General features: G+C 39.4%; 1 protein-coding gene across 2 annotated transcripts in view; it reads right to left on the bottom strand.

The window, feature by feature from the left end:
- Nucleotides 1-9,939: 9,939 nt before the first annotated feature.
- PTN (pleiotrophin) overlaps nucleotides 9,940-20,169 on the bottom strand; it is a 95,179-nt gene continuing 84,949 nt past the window's right edge. The window contains exon 5 of one of the 2 annotated variants that reach the window (XM_036328571.1): nucleotides 9,940-10,649. In XM_036328571.1, coding sequence (XP_036184464.1) covers nucleotides 10,597-10,649 — 53 coding nt within the window. In that variant the 3' untranslated portion in view covers nucleotides 9,940-10,596. Of the gene's footprint in view, nucleotides 10,653-20,169 lie in introns of both variants that reach the window. The other variant, XM_036328570.1, reaches the window with a different exon arrangement.

Genomic DNA, 20,169 nt, shown 5'->3' with positions numbered 1-20,169 from the left:
CAAGGAATCATAACTACTCTGAGGGAAAACACCATCAGTCTCCTGCTCTTCTGTTGGTACCTTTTCCTGGTTGTAGATGCCCAGCACCACCCTTGTTGACAGCTTTGCCTTACCATTTAGTCTCTAGAAACACGGTACTCCATTCATCATCTCCAAAACCCCTTGAAGGTAAAGTCAAATTGGCTTAACTGAAGGCCTTGCTGGTTATTAAGATAACTAGTAGCCCTGCACAAGCTGCTGGCCTCAGCTTGCCACCCCGCCCACCGCTGCTAGTAGCACTTCTAACTCATTGCCCCGCCCTCCTGTAGCTCCTCACCCACTGCCCCGCCCTCCTGTAGCTCCCCACCCACTACCCCGCCCTCCTGTAGCTCTCTACCACTTGTAGATTGGTCATGACTGTTACAGCTTCCTGGCTAATTTGCATATTCCTTTATTATTATATTACATTACAGCCTCCTGGCCCCTGACCTTTAAGCACTCACATGGTGGTTACACAAATGCAAGGAGACTAGCATTTCAAAGAAAAGAAAGAGCAGAAGCAAAGGCCCTGGGAGAAAAGATAGCCTGTGTTTGCAGCTTGGAGTCCACTAAGGAGTGCAATTGACATAGATCTGTCACAACCTTCTAGTTTCGCCTATGATTGTAACTGCCATTGGATTAGGGTTCTTAACTAATGAGTACCTAAAGTGAATTCGGGGGTCCATGACTTAAATAGGCAAAAAATTAATGTTTATTTTCACTCATCTCTAACTGAACCAAAATTTTCTTCCTTGCAAATGTGGGCAACCACAAATACTAGCAGTATTTGTGACTTGGTCATGAATAGAAATCACAGATAGTCTTATCATATGACAGTTGTTGCCAATATGTACAAGTATCATTTATATGTAACACTACTTACAGTAGTTATTAAACTTCACTCCAGATCTTGTTTTTTTAATGTATAAATAGGAAAGCAAAATATTTCCATATCAAACTTTTATTTTCTTAGTATGACAACTATATTTCAATGCCATTTGGATAATTTATAATTCAATACGATTTATTTTAAGCATTTAAAAACAATATTCTGGGTCTATAAACTTCTCTGAACTGCCAAAGGAAGTTATGGAACAAGCAATGTTAAGAACCCCTACATTTAGAATTAGCACTTGGTTTTAGCTTCCCTCACCCTTTTCTCTATCAGATTAGTTCTTCAACAGTCTCCAGGTAACAGCTCCTTCTATTCACTCTCTTTAGGGTTTTTTACAAAATGGGTATTGAGGACCATTCGTATCCTCCTTTGTGTGGGTAAGATAAAGAACTTTCACATCCCCTTCCCTTGTTTTCTTTACTCTCCTTTTTTTCCCATTTCCATTGCATTTCAATGAACTCAGCACAAATTGGGAGATTAAGGGGATAACTTCAAGCAGATAGGAAGGTTCAGAAGTGCTTACTTAAATCTGGAAGCAGAGATCTCCACACATGGAGAGGAACTGCCAAAGCAAGGAAAGGAAAGGAAGGTAATGGGAAGGAGACAAAATTGCAGGGGGTAGGAAGAAAGGCCAGCCCACCAGACAGAACCCTGCACTCAACATCTGGAAGATATAAGTGTAGGCCATAGATTCTCCAGAGCCTAGCATCAGGGAAGTCCAGAAAAAGGTGAAAATATTTGCTGAAATGTAGCCCTGGAAACGTGGCAGCAGGTAATCTTAACAGGAGGCAAAATATGGATATACACCCTGAGCTGGAGATTTGATTTACATCAGACAGGTCTGTTCTGATGTGGTAAGGGATTCAGAGCACAACTACACCTGGATGGTGATGGTGTGATGGGGAGAGGAATTGAAAATAACAGAGCCCAGTCTTATGAGGGCTAGAATACTGGGATGACTATGAGGAAGTTAATTAAGGACAGGGTCAAAAAGGGCAATAAGTTGGAGTCTTTGTCTCAGGTGTAAGAAATGATCCAGATTACATCTGATCCTGACAGAAGATTGTGAGCCTGAGAGAAGATTGGCTTGATGCTGAATCAAATGACCTTAAATAATTAGGAGAGGATGGTTTACAAAGTCAATAGTCAAGGGGACCTTATTTATGCTAATGGAATGGAGGGCTATGTGGGTGGAGAACCAGAAAGTTTCTGACAAATGGTCAGCTCCAGATCTGCTTTACCCTTTGAGCAACACCTACTCCATATGACATTAGGCTCCCAAAGAGTGAAGCAAAATGTCTCATTAAGTCAGCTCTCCTGGGATCACAAAGAAAATAATAAGGCAACAATGATAGAAGAAGAGTAAGAGAAATACTCAAGAGAGAAAATGACTGAGTGGCCAGAGGCAAAATGTATGACAGATCCAAATGGCCTTCATTATTTCTCAGTTGGAAAATTCTAGTAACTTCCTAAATTGTCTCCCCGTGTTAAGTGCTTCATTATTCAAATATATTTTATAAACCACTTCCAGGTGACAAATTAGTATTCTTCCAGTGTAAACACTGTTACTCACATCAGTCTTCTACTAAACAATACCAGCAACTCTTTGTTGCCTAACAAGTGATTGCCCTTTCTTTGCGTTCAAATTTTTGTATGATATGGTCCCAACCCATGTCAATGCTTATTTCCTAGTGTTCCTTATTTATACTAGCTTAATATTAAACATAATTACTTCAAATATTTATTACTTTATTACTTCATTTTTCATATTTCCTTTGTATTTATGACAAGTGTGCCCTTCCTTTAAAACCTGAGCTACTTCATTTATGTGCCATTCTGGTAGGCTGCCAATTTGAAACCATGGGCTCTTGACAACAGGGAAGCCAGGTGGCCCATGTTAGGCTAATTTGAGTCCCTTTCCTATAAAGATGTCCCAGGAATGCAAGACCACAGAGAGACCAAATGTGATCAGACTGAGTCACGTGAGGAACTCTTGCAATGCTCAATATTCAGAGTGTTTTTGTCTGATATCTCTCTTTTTAAAAAAAATATATTTTTATTGTTCAGAAAGGAAGGAAGAGAGAGAGACATCAATGAGGAGAGAGACTCATTGATGGGCTGCCTCCTACATGCCCCCTACTGGGAATTGACAACAATCGAACCATGACCTCCAGGTTCATAGGTCGATGGTCAACCACTGAGCCACAGCAGCTGGGCCTAATATCTTTCATGTTCCTCTGAGCCTCTATCCTCCCTAGGCTCTTCTGCTCAATTATTTGAACTATTGATTATCTTTTCAAGACATGATTTTGCACATGTCCACATGCAGTTCGATTTAAGAACATACTTTCTATTGCTTGCAACCAACGAACACTATATGGTACAGAAATGAGCATAAATGCATAGGGAGGGCTGTTGGGGGAGAGTAGGGCACAGATCCCCAAAGATTATAAAGTAAATGAAATTAATTATCTAGCTAAAATGGCATAATAATCGATGAAACTGGCATAAATATTTAAGTAAGGAAATTAAGCATTTAGGATATGCAGTGGAGACTTGATAAATAAGGTCATTGACTGGGCTCCCTGGGACACTGAGGGTGAAACTTTTAGAAATGGACAATTTGGCAATTGACCTGGATAAATTAATCTGAGGTTGTTATGAGGTCAGATTTTTAAATTTTCACTTTGAAGCATGGACTAAACTCCAGAGTCTTCTTGTCACCATGCCCCAAACATCTCTTTTTACTAGTTGTCATAGTAAAGGATCAAGAAGTGATCAAATACAAGGATAGATAATTCAGCTTGTTGAATTAAATCAGGGCCATTAAAAACTTTACCACGTCTTACATAAAACTCAAAAAAATGAAATAAATTAAGATAGATGAGCTGTTCAGTAGCTATATTAGTAAGGGTTTGAAGAACCTGAAGGAATGTGAACCACCAAAGCTCTTGCCAACTTTTCTACTTTGCCTCTCTTGATGGAGGAAACAGTGTCTCTCACAGAAGAAATAAAATGACTCTTCCAGCACCTGACCTCATTTCCCATTGCTCTGATGATCTTTTATTCTTTTTCCCTTTGATTACTTCATCTATAGGCTCCCTACTATTCTTGGAATTTTCTAGAAACCCCAATCTCAGAGTTTTCGCTCTCACTGCCTTTACTGCTCTCTCTGCCAGTAATAATCTCTACCTAATAACCTCATGAGTTGCTCCCTCACCTTCAGTCAGGCTTTTGCTGACTTGAATGTCAACTACACCAGGAGGCCTTTTCCAGCCACTATATTTAAAATGGCAACATTTGCCCAACATTATGCCTCACCTTCACTGTTTTATTTTTCTCTTTTGAACTTACTACCCTCTAATATATATTTTACCTTTTTGTATACTTTGTCCCTAAATATGGCCCCCAATGAACCATACCTCCTAAGATTTACTCCCTACTATAGTACCCTCCTGGGGAATCTGGGCAGGGCCTGTGACTCATTTTAACCATTAGGATGTGGCAGAAACGATGCTGGACCAGTTCCCGGCCTAAGCTTTAGGAAGGGTTGGCAGCTTCCAGCTTTGTACTTCGGAGAGTTCTGTGTTGCCATATGAAAGGTGGGTTACTTTGTTGGGATAGACTTGGAGAGAGAGACAGTGCCCAGTAGAAAGAGTGAGGCCTTGAGACTACGTGGAGAAATTAAGAAGCCCACTTGAGTCCAATTTTTCAGATACATCCACTGTGAAGTCAGACATGTGAGTGAGCTGTATTGGACATCCTAGACCAGTGGTTCTCAACCTTCCTAATGCCGCGACCCTTTAATACAGTTCCTCATGTTGTGGTGACCCCCAGCCATAAAATTATTTTCATTGCTACTTCAATAACTGTAATTTTGCTACTGTTATGAATTGTAATGTAAATATCTGATATGCAGGCTGTATTTTCATTGTTACAAATTAAATATAATTAAAGCATAGTGATTAATCACAAAAACAATATGTAATTATATATGTGTTTTCCGATGGTCTTAGGTGACCCCTGTGAAAGGGTTGTTCGACCCCCAAAGGGGTTGCGACCCACAGGTTGAGAACTGCTGTCCTAGACCATCAAGCTAATACCACATGGAGCAAAAGAACCACCCAGACGAGTCCAGCCAACCCACCATGGGAGTCATGAAATAATAAAATAAATGTTATTTTAGGTCAGCAGGTGGTTTGTTATGCAGCGATATTTAATCAAAACATCATTCATTGTGTTCATTGTCTGTGTCCCCAAGAGGTGTTAAAATTCCATGAAAACGGGGTTGTTCTATTTGTTTGTTTGTTTTTGTCCATTTTCTTCTTTGCTACATCCCTAGTACTTGATAAACATGTTGAATGAAGAGCATAAATCAGTTAATGAATTTAAACTAGTCATGGCCTCTGGGGTGAAATGTATAATCAGAATTTGAAACAGGAAATATGCCCAAAGGGATTTTCAGGAATTAATTAATCTACATAATTAACATAAAATCATATTTTTTCAAACAGACTTTAGACTTCGTAGGAGGATGGAATCATATTTTGGATATAGTTAAATTTATTGATAAGGATGCATTCATCAGAAAGTCAGAACTCAATTTTCCAGCACAAGTTAAGTTTCCTACTTTAATTAATACAAACCTAAACCAAATGCTGCCCAAAGAAAATTGCCTTAGATGGCCAGATATCTTTGAGCTTGATATAGAGGGAAGGAATTCAGAGATTTCGAAAATGCTTGATTAGAGCAATTATCCACATCGTGCTTACTGTTCTCCTGGCCAATCCCAGAATAGATCTCAGATATCTCTCCTTTCCTCCTTGCTACAAGACAGTAGATTGGTGAATCTCTAAATACAGTAGTGAGAATTTTAATTATTAATTATAACTACCTTAAAGCATACAACTTTTGGACTTATCTCTTAGAGAACTGAGATATTAATGCAGTTCTCTAAGAAACTCATCAAGTCTGATACTTGAAGACTTTTTTGTCCTGTGTTTGATGAATCTGATCATCAAAGACAGAGAGGAAAAAAATCATTCTCTATTTAGTTTATTTTAGGTAACATTTGTATCTCTATTAAGAATAAGTTGAGCCCTAACTGGTTTGGCTCAGTGGATAGAGTGTCGACCTGCAGACGGTAAGGGCCCATGTTCGATTCCTGTCAAGGGCATGTACCTTGGTTGCCAGTGCATCCCAGTAGGGGGTGTGCAGGAGGCAGCTGATCTCTCTCATTGATGTTTCTAACTCTCTGTCCTTCTCCCTTCCCCTCTGTAAAAAATCAATAAAATATATATTTTTTAAAAAAAGTAAGTTGAGTGTATGGATACAATCACTGTATCTGTGTAGTCCCTAAGGCCTGCCTCCTTAGCCAGAGTTTATGTATATGATGTCAGGATTTTCCATGCTCTCGTTTTTTAATGTAGAGTCTGCAGCTGCCATGCACAGAAGAAAATATGTGGCAACAATCTAGATATATAAGCACCTTAGTTAACCCCAGGAATAACTTAATATAGTAGTTGTAATGTATATTTACATAAGAAATACATCAAACAATGTTCTGCCTGTTAAGGTTTTGTCCTTTTGTAAAAACAAAAACAAAGAAACCCAAAAACCATTTTACAAAAATTAGATATTGAGAGCTAATTGTTCTTTATTTTTCTTTTTAAATTAAAACACACACAAACACCTGCAAGTCTGCATTCCTTTGTGTCAAGATGCTATTGAATGTTATTTTACATGAGACACAAACAGGATTGAGCATTTTACTCCACTTTCAGTTCCTCACTTGAAAAAGTGAAAGATTGGGAAGAACAAAAAAAGTAGAGGAGGGGCACATTTCTAAGACTGATATGATTTTCTCTGATTAAAATGGTCCACGTCTTTTACTTCTAGGGAATTAGAGTCCACCTAAGTTTGAGGTAGGCAGTACTTATGGGATGCTCAGCGTAACAGCATGCCCCTTCCAAACTCTGTATCTTCTTAGAAAAGTAGATTGGAAATAAATGTATTGAACAGACCGGGAGCAGTTACTGTTTGCTGCTAGAATGCAAGAATAAAGTGTCCTCTCACTTTCTGATTATGGCAACCAGGATTGGGTGGGAGAACTCAGGAGAAAAACATGGCAATACAGGGAAAGATGGGAAGAGAATTTTTGCAACTTAGAAATAACCTTGTAGACAGTGAAGAGTTTGTTTTACCCCAAAAGAAGAATCTATAATTGGAGTTTATATGAGAAGTGTTGGAAAATTATTTCCCTACACCCTCGCCTTCTGCTTGACTCTACTGTTAAAAGAAAGCGTAAGGATTAAAACTAATGAAATTAAAAGCAAGCCAGGAAAGATGAAAGGAGATTGAACCTTTGATATCCCACTTCCAAGGATGTCTACCTTATTATTTTGGGAGAAGATTAATGAGAAGAAAGACCTTTGCTTGACTCCATTAGGAAATCCCATAACTAAAGGTTGATAAAGTTCTGATTTTAATGTTCAGGAAGTACTTTAAAATAATACAGTTTGTGAAAGTGGTATTTTATACTTCCCCAGTCAGTGCCTCTTATAGCATATTTACCTCTGTTTTTCATTTAAAGAAGTTATAAAATAATTAAAGACTTTCAGAACTATGAAACCAAGGGTTACATATTATGGGAAGAAATGTGTATATCTTATTCCTAAAGAAATGATATATCTTCTCAATTTGAAAAGAATTGTAGCCTTTCGTTCCTTAAATAAGACTCCTTGTGGTCAAGAACGAACAACTGAAATTATTTAACTTCTTAATTAAATAACTTAATTATTAAACTCATTAATTTAATTAAATTCTCACCCATACAATTTAATAGAACTTTACTTAGTAAAATATTCAGAGTATTAAGTTCTGTTTAGAGTTCCTCTCTTAGAGTTAACAAGATGTTAAGATGTCATCCAGGAATATATGACGTAAAACACGTCCTTCCCCCTATATCCTCCTCTTGATAACATCTGTATATAATGAGTGGGACAGCATCCATGCACTCAGGCTAAGTCAGAAAGTCTACCAGAGTATAATGCGGCGGACTCAGTCACTGAGCTAAACAAGGACACCTTCTGGTCACTGAAGAATTGTTTTACTAGGGTTTGGGCCAGGCTGTTTTATGCCCTCCTAATTATTGGAAGGAAAGCTTCTCTCACTCTAAGGCTACTGAAGAAAACAAGTTGACTATTTTACCTTTCCCTTTCCTTCCTCAAGGCTTAATGAACTTTAGGGTAAAGTTCATAAAACTCAGAACATTTTGGAAGCAAGCATTTGCTGGGGAACTTTAGGAAATGCTCTATAATGGTCTTTTCCCATTGTGGGGATCAATGATTTTTGAAGCCTGTCCTTCTGTATATGCGTTTCAATACATTAGGGTGATTTAGCAAGATGTTTAAAGCTGGGGCTGGAATAGAATAATTCTCCAGACTTAGAGGAAGTCTAATTTCATGCCCTATGTGGTGGAGATTAGCACTCCAACCCTTGCTTTAACAGAGAATCAGGGAGTTATTACTATATGATTTGTTAGGATTCATGGTCCACACAGCGAAGAACCCCTGGCTTCCCGCCCTGCCCTGTGAATGAGGAGGGACACCTGGATTATTTATAGGACTGTTTCCTTTGGGAGGTTTTGTTCCAGCTCACCTTAGCTCACTCCTGATTCATGGGCTGCTATTTTAGCTAAATGCTGATGGAGAAGCAACATTAGGTGAGAGGCTCAGAAATTTGCTGCAGACTCTTCCGTCATCCCTACCCTATGGGACGTAGCTGTCAAAAATTCCACTGAAGGCAATGCCTTTCTTTCACCACCTCCATCCATCCCCCTGAGTGCTTTTATCCTATTAAAAGTCTGCTTGTGAAAGGACTGCATTCACTATTCATGTTGCCATTTGCACTTTACAAGGTACTCTGCTTTCATTAGGCACCAGTCCATAAAATGGTCAGTGTATGTGGCTAGAAGCCCACCCCATTCTCCACTCCCGGCTGACAGCTGGCTTGGACTTAGTTGGGTGATATGGACCTCATCAATATTCTTCTCTCAAGTGGAGTCTTTGACTAGATGGCAAAAATAATTTAGCTTTGAAAATACCTTGGCTGCATCCTCAGACCAGTGTGTAATTATTTCATGGCTAGCCCAAGGTAAGTTGAAGCCATCAATTTTGAAATGGACTTAGTTATTTGAGTAGATAGGTGTTGTTTGTTTATTGCATCTTGTCACTTTAAAATTAGAGGTGGTTCTTTCAGGAAAAATGCTTTGAAGCTAATCCCAGCTGATTTCTGAGACTATTTCTCTGAATAATAGAAACATAGACTTGTTTACTTAAAGGTTGTTGCTTAAAGCCTGGCTGGAGTGGCTCAATTGGTTGGGCATCATTCTATGCACCAAAGGTTGCTGGTCTGATTCCCAGTCAGGGTATATGCCTAGGTTGTGGGTTCGGTCCCAGTTGGGGTGCATTCGGAAGGCAACTGATTGATATCCCACTCTCCCTTCCTCCCTCTAAGCATGTCCTCGCATGAGGATAACAAACAAAGAAACCTGTTGCTTAGAGCCCAGCAGATGAGGCGAGTCATAAAGAGAATGTTTGACATTCATATGGTAGATACTAAAATAGGAATTCTTCATTTCTAGAAACCAAGTTCGAAGTACCATTTTGCATTGTATTACTTCGACTCTGATTTGGGCTGTGCAAGCCCAGATTTGTTCAATAGAAGAAGCATTTTCCTAACTACTGAACTACTAGACTACTTTGGTACTTTTGTACCACCAATCTAACCCAGTAAATACTGATAGAAAATAAAAATATAGACATGTAGACATATAGGTATGTCTACCCACTATAACATTTGTGTCCAAGAGTGATTTAATTAGTTTGTATGATAAACTCTCACCACTAACAGGTTGACTGGGGGAGTGTAGATGACAAATGTAGGAAGGTTACAATATCAAATTATTGCACACAAAAACACCTTTTTTAGCATCACTTTGATTTATTTTCCTAGTCTTTTTTTTCCCTCAGATGGAAAAATAGTTTCATCAAGAAAACAAGTGCTTCTGCCCAAGAGAAAGAATTTCATGTTTTAATGCTTTTCTTAAAAAAAACTTCAACATTGAACTAGTGCATGCTCTGTCCCCTAACTCTAGTTTACTGACTAAATTTCTTTTTAAATCCATTGGCAGAAAACAAGGTCTTTTCCTCAAATAGGATGATTGTATTTTATTGCTGCCTTGTTTAGTATATATTTTTCTCATTTTGGAAAAAAAAGTCTAGGTGAAAAAATTACGTAACAAGAGAAGTAGTTTACATGGTCATAACATTTAAATTGCTGCCAAAAGGAAAAAAAAAATGTAAAAAACAAACAAACGAGATTTTAAATGGAAAATATCACATAACTTCAAAAAAACTTACCTCGATTTTCTATCATTTACCATGTACTATAAGTAAATTTTCTAAATAGGATTACAGTCCTTTATTATAAGCCCCTAGTGGTACTATGGTATACATTTAAAAAATGCTACTACAAAAATGTTCTTTTCTTTTTGTCTCTGCCTATTGTGTACTTAAGCTATAGATAATTTTTGAATAAAAAGCCTACGGTAGGTATAAATGCAACAGTTAACTGATCCTGTTTGCTGATGTCCTGTTCATGTTCCACGAAGGTGGCCTCTCTTAGTCCAGCATCTTCTCCTGTTTCTTGCCTTCCTTTTTCTTCTTCTTAGATTCTGCTGCAATTAAAAATAAAAAGAGAAAGAAAAGCATCACATTAATAAGCTATGGGGAAAGGCCACTCTTCTGATAACTGGCCAGGAATGAAATGATTAAATGGGTAGACAAGGCATGTGTGTGTGTGCTTTTGCCAGGAGAGTGTCTATGAGAATAGGCAGCAGTAATACAGGCCAGTTCCATGTGAACAGTTACAAATGCCTGTGATCTTATTGGTTGCTTCCATTTAATATACACAATACTGTCTCTGGGTCCTAATACAAAATAGAAACACATCAGTCATCTCTGAAAGGAGCCAGCTCACTGGCTCAGTGGAGCACTATCAAGAGCTTTGTTTAGCCCCTCACTTCCCACATTCCCTTCTCATGAGACTGCTGATGAGCGTATTTTCTGATGAGCAATTTGAAAGTTCTGATTTGCCCTCTGCTTATATATTTGACCAGTTATTCATATACAAAGGACCAGCTTTGAACCACATGGAGTTTTGACCCTCTAAGGACTCCTACTCTTGAGTGAAGCAAATGGAATGTACCAACCTGAGCCAAACCAGGTAAATAAAATTATGAGGATTTAAATCAAAAGACTCTATTCCTTTTCATTCAATCATCCTGTCATCTCCCTTTTCATAAGCATAGGAGACTGCAATACAGAATAGGACATGTCAGCTTTGGCTCCAAAGATGAGAATGGTCAGAATCCCTGGGCTGGCCAGTGAAAGGACATTGCTAAGTGCCTCTAAGGACATTCCCCCATTTGGTCCACAGTAGTGGCAGAAACGTATGGGTTAGGTATAGGCTCTGGAGCCGGATGGCTGGAATTTAAATCCTGGCCCTTCCCTAAGTTATAAGACTCTGGAAAATGAACTCACGTATTTGTGTCTCAGATTCCTCACTTGTGAACTGGCATATGTATAGTATAGTACCGCTTCATAGGGTTAATACTCAAATGAAATGAGTTGTATAAAATCCATTGGGAAAAAAACATGGCACAATAGCATGTACTCAGTAAAGAATAGCAGTTTACCATTAATGTGATAATAGACTGAGAATAAGAGGTCATTTTCTCTGTATAGTTAGTATTCGTCATCATCACCAGGATATATTGGCTGAGCAGGTCATTGAATGTGCTAAGCCACAGAGGAACACGGGGACAAAAGCAGTGGCCAGCAGGGATCAGGGCACTGTTCATTGGATTAGAGGGCCTGTGTCCAGGAGGGCCCTAAGGCTTGTGATGACAGGGAACATGATGCCAACCACAGATGTACAAATTCCAGCTTATACTTAAACAGAGCTTGAACCTTTTTCATTCATTCATATGAACCTTTTTCATTTCATTCAAGATTCCTTCCCTCAAGTTTTAGGGGTACACCATATACAATTGGGTCAAGGATTGCTCAAATCCTGCTAAATTGTTACTCATGAGCATTCATTTTGTTCATGCCTGTCCTCAGCTTTCCCCTTTCTATACCGAAGAGACTTACATTTCTCACTATCTCAATGTTTGTCATTTAAATATCTCCTTCCCTTGATCCATGAAAGGTGAGAAGATGAGAACTTCCTAGTTCAAAGATACCAGAAGGTCAAAGGTTTTCTGTTTAATGTCTGAACAGTTAATAATTCCCAGTCTCTGACTGATCTTTTAAGCAACAGCTTGCATGGTATCCTCAGGGAAGAATCTAGAATGTTTACCAGGATAAACTCTGATTTCCCTTGTCTCAATTTCTTCAAATTCCTCCCTGGGCAAGAGTGAATGTTTGTAGCAGTGATTTGCATATTTGGTTAGCATATCCCTATTTCATACATAAATCTGAATAAATGCCATCCTGATGAGATTTTGAATACATTCATTTAATAAAATTTGAACTTACTCTGAATATTGGACACTATTACACTATTTTTTTGTTTTGTTTTGTTAATCCTCACCCAAGGACATTTTTTCATTGATTTTTAGAGAGTGGAAAGAAGGGAGAGGGAGAGAGAAAGAAACATTGATGTTAGAGAGACACATCGATCTGTTGCCTCCCGCCCTTGACTGGGAATGGAATTGGAGACCCTTCAGTGTGTGGGCTGGCACTCCACCAGGGAGCCACACAGGCCAGGGCTAGATATTTGATAGCTAATGTAGGTTGTTCATTTCAGGGAACACTTTGGGAATGGGCCTCTTCCCTCAGTTCTCCTAGGTAAAGGAAGGGCAATTAGATAAGTGCCTTAACTGAAAAGCAAACCTGCAACCTTTTGGTGTATGGGATGATGCTCCAACCAACTGAGCCGCCAAGCCAGGGCTAGAAACAGGTTGTTTAAAGATATGTTTGAAAGTGTTCAGAAAGTCCTAAGACTTTTCTAAAGAGAAACTTCTAGAATGGATTCTTGCTTCCTATATTGCTATAAATCCTAGCACCTGGAGTGCCATCCTTACCATATCCACTGCTAACTCAAAATTTAGCCCAGACAATTATCTCAATACATAGTAGCTATAGTAAATAGAAGGGGTAGTGAGAAGGTGGCACAGGAGTCATGCTACATAAACTATTTTTGCTCTGAATACAAAGTAAAATCCTGATGGACACTGAAGTAGTATGTGGCACCGTGGCCCTTTGTTCAGTAAGGCAATGAGGAAACAATTCCATTAGGATCATACTGAGAACCAAACCTTCACCCAGGGAATTGCTTTTAATGGATGTCTGCCATTTACCAGCTCTGGGATGTTGGCAGATCAATCATTCTGCATCTGTTTCCTAAAACCTGGGGATAATAAAACTTAGTATGGCCTCCTCAGCGGGCCATCAGGAGCATCATGTAAGATTATGACTTATAAAATCCCAGTTTATTACTGCTAGGAAACCATTGACTGAGCAAACACACACTCTATCCACTATCTATCCAGTGCTATTCTAGATGCTGGGATATAATGGCAAACAAGACTAAATTCTGCTCTCACAGAGCTTTCCTGACCAGTAATGTTTTCAGGACTGCTCTGTGTGAGTGTCTTTTAACATTGTGAAGTGCTCTCTGAGTATATAGTTATATTAAAGATCGAGGTATTTGGCAGCTATTTGAGTGGCTTCAATCTTGCTGCTAGTTTACTCTGAACTAAAAATACAGGTGATGTAAAAGAATATACACAGGTAGAATGAATTACTATAGAGAAAAACCATATCTATAATAGCATTAGCCTGAAAGGCAGAGTTATTTTATTCTTCTTTAAAACATATTAACTATTTTCCAGTTTTAAAAGTAATATAGGCTTGTTTAGAAAAATTTAAAAACATACATGTTCACAAATTCCTCAAAGTTTCATAACACAGAGATTAACAGCAGGTTCTATTTATGTTTTTTTCTATGAATATATCTATATCTATATCTATATCTATATCTATCTATATATCTATATGCTTTAACTAGGAACATAGTGACAGTTTGATAAAGTATATTATACCTAAAATTCTATCATATTGTTTTCCACACCATTGTATATACTTTGAAACATGACAGAGCAGTATTTCTTTATGACATCCCTGCCCATAGTTTTTATAATCTTTCTCCTTTTGTTGGTCACATGGCATGTTCTCACTTTTTGCTACTATAAATAATGATGCAGTTTGTGTTTTTGCAGACAAATCTTTGTATGTTTCAGTTTTGCCTTAGCATATTATTAGAAGAGGATCTCCTGAATCAAAGCCAGGATATTTTTAAAGCTTTTGATATGTATTAGCAAATTTCTTTCTGGAAAGGAAGTATTGATTTAAATTTTTTCCAGAAACTTATATAAGAGCTGATCACAGTACACTTGTTCTCACAGGACAAATAAATAATCAAACAGTGTGCACCATTTCTTTTCCCATCGATTTACAGGCCTTTTTAAGGAATGCTTTGTAGTTGGTACAAGGAAACACCCAATCCCATTTTCAATATGAGGAAAATCTAGGAGAAATAGGGTTGTGAGTAGGTGTTGAAAGAAAGATGTCAATTTAAAGGATTTTCAAAGATCTTGAGGGGGGATGTTTTTCCAAGAAGTAGAGGAGTTGAGAATTCTGGAATAAGCTTATCTCATTTCCTTTTTTCTTTTTTCAGATGGCCTGCTGTGTATAGGGAAAACATTTTTTTAAATTAAGAGATTGATTTAGAGAAGCATTGATAGGAGACAGTAATATCAACCAGTTACCTACCATCCATGCCTGATTTACATAGAGTGGCTTTGGGTTATTAAACCAATGGGGATAATAATTCACTAGAATAGGAAGAGGAGATGTGCACCCTCTAAGAGGTAAAATTCATATGTGAGGAAGCTATGAACACTCAGAAATGGATTCCGCGGATTCAGAGTCAAGATTGTGAGCAACAGGGAAAGCTAGAGGCGTGCCACAGAGACCACTAAAGCGTACCTGTGGGGACTCATTTAACAAACCCTGAGAACTGTGTAAGGCAGGGGATCATGTCACTGTCAAACAGCACTATCACCAGGTAAACATGCTCCAAACCCTGGATATCGCCAAGATCCCTTTAAAGTTTCATGAATTTATTTAAAAGAACTTGTCTGTGCTTAAGAATCATCTGCCCAGTCACCTAATCCCTTGCACCAGCACTGCTGAGCCTCAGAACTGATAATAAAGCTTTTGAATTGTGAATGTACAACTCAGGGATCCACCTCGAATGCAGGCTACCTTCCTGACATGGCACCGTCATTGCATTTCCCAATGTTTCCATTTCAATTGGTAGCATATATTAAGTGCCACAGTCCAGAAGGAAAGTTTTATTTAAAAATCAAAAGTATAATCTTTGAAAAGTTTTCTTAATATATCGTTCTTGGATGTGGTTCTGCCTAATGTCTCTGTTACTATTTTGTTGTTTCTTCTTCGATTTCTTATTTTGTAATACCGCTACCTCATGTCTTCTTTTATGGATTCGATGCATTTACTTCTAGACTTATGTATGGAGAATGCATGTACATATGATTAGAATTATGAATAAATGAATACATGCATACATACATACTTACGACTGCTCCTCAGTGTTGCCCACAAGCTGATACCTGTTCTTTATTTTACTGCCCGCTTTGCTTTTTGCTCATCAACTCTCTATTTCATAACAATACCTACCACTCCCTCTCAACTACCTGCCTTTCTACATGTTTGCTTTCTGATATCAAGTAGATGTGAATAAAATACATCATGCATCTGTGTCTAGACACAAACTGAACATGTCCAGACCCTTTAAGGAACCTCTGTTTTGCCCCCATTTCCTTTTGAGGTGACTCAGCACTTAACTGCAACTCCCCCAGATAGAAATTTCAGTGTTGAAAGCACAGGTGAGTAATGTTGATTTAACTGAAGGTTCAGTGGAGGAAATGAGGAAATTATTTCATCAACTGCATAGAACAAGCTTAATAAAAGTCCTTAAACAAGTCTGCTACTTTCCAAAGCAACTCCCAGTATCAGTAGACTAAGCTCTTCTCCCTTCACCCAAAGATGCCTCTCCAAGGCTTTTCAGCCTCTTTTCCCTCCTGTCCTCCATTTCCCTTCCTTTAGGGGAAGCAAGTCAGATATCTAGTTTCTCCGGCCCAAGAAAGGGACCGTCTTTAGGATGTACTTCTTTGTACAGTAGAGTCAGGAGCGTGTTGGAGTCACTCCCATATCTGACCTATATGCATGTGCGTACCAGGTAAGACTCACCAAGCTAAACTCCTATTTTTAGCTCAACACACCCACATCACCCTTATGCATTAGCTAAACCTAGTCTTTCATTTGGGAATGTTCAAACATTAAGCATAAAACAAAAAGCTGAAAGTTTTGGTGGATTTTTCCTTTAAGAGTCAGAGACAAGAGCAGCAAAGACGAGAACCAGGGGTGCTTCATCTGTAAGTCTTTCAATCCAGGGATCTCTCACTTGTACGTAGTTACAGAAGAAAGACCGAAGCTTGTGTCTGTGTGTGTGTGTGTGTGTGTATTCAATATTCAGCTGCTACATTTTGTCTTTTTCACCTTTAGCAAAAAAAAAAAAAATTTTTTAAGTAATAATACAATGGAAGAGAAGCAAAGATAGTTAAAGCAAGGGTAATTCTGCAAAGAATGTATACTTTTATATAGGTAGCTTTGAGAATGTGAGGATAATTATGCCTGTGAATGTACAGGTGCAGTAGCATGCATTTCTGATTGCTACATTAGAGATTCAGGATGCATGTGTGTGGTGTCTTTATGTGCATGGGGTTGATTTCACAGTTGCTTTATGCTGTCACACCTGGTAGTACTGGCAGCCCTAACTACATTCCCATGCCTTACAAAGTTAATTTTAAGAACTCTATGGACTTAGGTAGAAGAGAGAGAGAGAGAGAGAGAGAGAGAGAGAGAGAGAGAGAGAGAGAGAGAGAGAGAGATGGGGGGGACTAATGTTTGGGTTTCATCTGTTCAGCAAAAGCGCCTGCCTCTTCCTCAATGTGTAGACCACTCTCAAGACCTTACATTCTTGACAGTGACCTCCCTACACACAAAATTCATGACTTCTTCCACCCCAAAACAGGAAAGAAGGACATTTACTTCTGACATGAGGTTAAATGTTTAGAAACTTTGTTTCTGCAATAACGACACAGAAATCTTATATAGAATTTCATAAGTTATTTCGGTAGCCTAAGTCAGAAATGGGATGTATTATTATACATAAAACCTAGCTCCCACCTGGCACATCATTATTTTCTATTAACATATCTGATGTTTAATCATACACAACTGGCGCTACTGGAAAATTAAATGATTATTTATGATAAAGGAGGAAAACATGAACTCTAGAATCTTTACAATTTCAGCAGGCACAGCCCGACAATCATGTCTTATTTGCTCCCAAGCAGATTTTTCTGTTCGGTTTTTATGTGCTGACTTAATATCTCCCTCAAAAATTCATGTAGAATTCCTAACACCCACCCCTCAGGATGTGAACATACTTGGAGATGGGGGTCTTTTAAGGAAAAATTAAGTTTAAACGAAGTCACGAGGCTGGGCCTTAATCCAATATACTACCTGGTGTCCTTAGAAGAGGAGGAAATTTGAACACAGACACCCACAGAGGGAAAACAACGTGAAAATGCATGAGCCAAGGAAAGAGGCCTGGGACATATCCTTCCCTCCGGGACTTCAGAAGGAATGAACCCTGCAGATATCTTGAGCTCAGCCCTCTAGCTGCCAGAATCGTGAGAAAATAAGTGTCTTCAAGAATTTTAAATATGCATCATTTAAATATACGACTTTGGTACTAGGGAATATGGCATTTTAGGACTCATTAAAGGTCTCACAAATGCTCCGGGCACTAATCCTTTCACCCATCTCCACACTTGTCCTCCAGATTTCAAGCAGGTGAGCTATGTTCCCCTCCCCCGCACAGGTGATTTCTCGGACCCTCACCCACCCAACGTGCTGTCTACAGCGGCAGCAAAGGTGAGATCTGAAGAAACTCCCCTGGATTCTCTGCATTTTTTAGACAGCAGCCTTCATAGCAGCTGAACCGATTAGTTTTGTGCATCTGAGTGAAGAGCTGAAAAATCATGCTTTTCTATTTTCTGTCGAATAAAAGCGATTTCTGAAAGCCTTGCTAGAGCGAGTGCTGTTGTTGTGTGAACCTCTGGCAAACAGCTCTGGGCCTTGCCCGCTGTGTGCAGGAGGACACCGGGAACATTGTCACCTGCCTCCAGCTCTTTGGATTCCTAATGAGCTCTTCTAAAAATAGCATATACTTCTCAAGAAAGAGTCTTTAGTTTTTCCTTGCCCCTGCCTCTGTGTGCTGAGCACCAGCCAGCCTGCTTTGATTTCCCTGCAGGTTCCCGGAGCTTTTGCATCAGTGCAGTGCTGGCTGGAGTCACTGGGAGTGTCAAGTGTCCCCACTGGCAGCGCCTGTTACCAGGACAGCAGTGCCTGGGACCCTGAGAAGCACCAGAGCGGCTCTGAGTCTCACGGTGGAGAGGAGGCAAGCCTGGATCTAGCCCAGGGTCCTGCCTGGGGGGCCGCTGGATGTAACAGGTGCAATGCATTGCTTTGTCTTCCTCTCAAGAAATGTAGCCCCTTTAAAGGACCCCGGCTTGAGAAACAGCACCAACAGTTATCCTTTGCTTCAATGCAATTACTACACAAAGACAAGCTTGATTCAGGGTTATTTGACATGACTGCATTATAAATGACCTCATGCATGCTGATCCTCATGTTTGAGGATTATCGATGAACCAAAAACCAAAAGTATTAATTTTTGTGTTTTTTTTTAGAATACCCAAAGAGTAGGAAGCACTCGGTTTGGGAAGCATTGGTCTAATAGACAAGAACTCTGGACATAGATTTTCCTGACTTCAAGTTCAAGCCTGATTCCCCGCTGGCTGGCTGACCTTCTGCAAGTTGCCACCTTAGTGTCCTCATTTGTAAAATGTGAGCAAAACTCCTTGAGGCTGCTGTGGGGATTAAGCAAGACCATGCATCCTAAGAGTTTAGCATAATGCCTGTCACATCATAAATAATAAACGGGGACAACTTTTACAGCGCTCAGAAATGCTAATGACAATAGTTACAACTTAAAACATGAAACAAAAATTCTCAATCTGGTAGAAGTTAGAGTAGCGGTTCTCAACCTGTGGGTCACGACCCTTTTGGCAGTTGAACAACCCTTTCACAGGGGTCGCCTAAGACCATCCTGCATATCAGATATTTACATTACGATTCATAACAGTGGCAATGTTACAGTTATGAAGTAGCAACGAAAATAATTTTATGGTTGGGTCACAACATGAGGAACTATATTTAAAGGGCCAGAAGGGTGAGAACCACTGAGTTACAGGAAGAAACACAAAATCTTCAGGGGTCAAAAAACAAAGAAGGTCCCTCAATCCAGTAACTTATTGGTGTGAACATTGTTCTATTATGCAGCTTTCCTCAATACTAATTATTATTTAGCTGTATTGTGTGTGCTCAGCTAATGAGCCTCTGAGCATGGAATTTACCAAGGGACATGAAAGCAGATCCATGGGGTGAAGTAAACCCTACAAATGTTTACAGTTCCTAGACCTCACATCTGTCCCGGCAATTAGAACTAAAAGTTCTTTAATAAGGATGAGAGTAAAACACCCAGGTGAGCCTTCTTCCAGGTGAGGTGAGCATGTTGTGCTTTAACAGTGATTTCTCTGTACATTTGTGCAGCCAGTGAATGAATTGGGAAGAGCTCAGGAGGTTTATCTCAGTGCAGTGGCAGATGCAATGGCGTGAGCGCACTCCGCCTATACAAGCTTCCTCGGCACACCAGGAGGTGGCAGTGCCCGCCTGAGCAACCCTCCTAGAGCCCCTACATAGTACCCTGCTCTTTCCTACTATTGGCTGCCCTAAGGATTGTGTAAACTTCTGATTGGTCCAGAATGTTATATATGTTGCTGCACTTACACAATAAACTTAGATCTGTGTCACTGAACCTGGTCTCCGGAGTCGTGCATGCCTCGTTAGAGCTCCGTCGTCCTCACCCCCATGGGACTCCCTGCTTCAGTGCCCTAGTGAGCCAGACCAGGA

The sequence above is a fragment of the Myotis myotis genome, unplaced genomic scaffold (assembly GCF_014108235.1).
Source record: "Myotis myotis isolate mMyoMyo1 unplaced genomic scaffold, mMyoMyo1.p scaffold_m19_p_11, whole genome shotgun sequence".
In the NCBI taxonomy this organism is placed as follows: Eukaryota; Metazoa; Chordata; class Mammalia; order Chiroptera; family Vespertilionidae; genus Myotis; species Myotis myotis.
The sequence above is the reverse complement of the archived record's forward strand: the minus strand, read 5'-3'. Positions and strand labels throughout refer to the sequence as shown.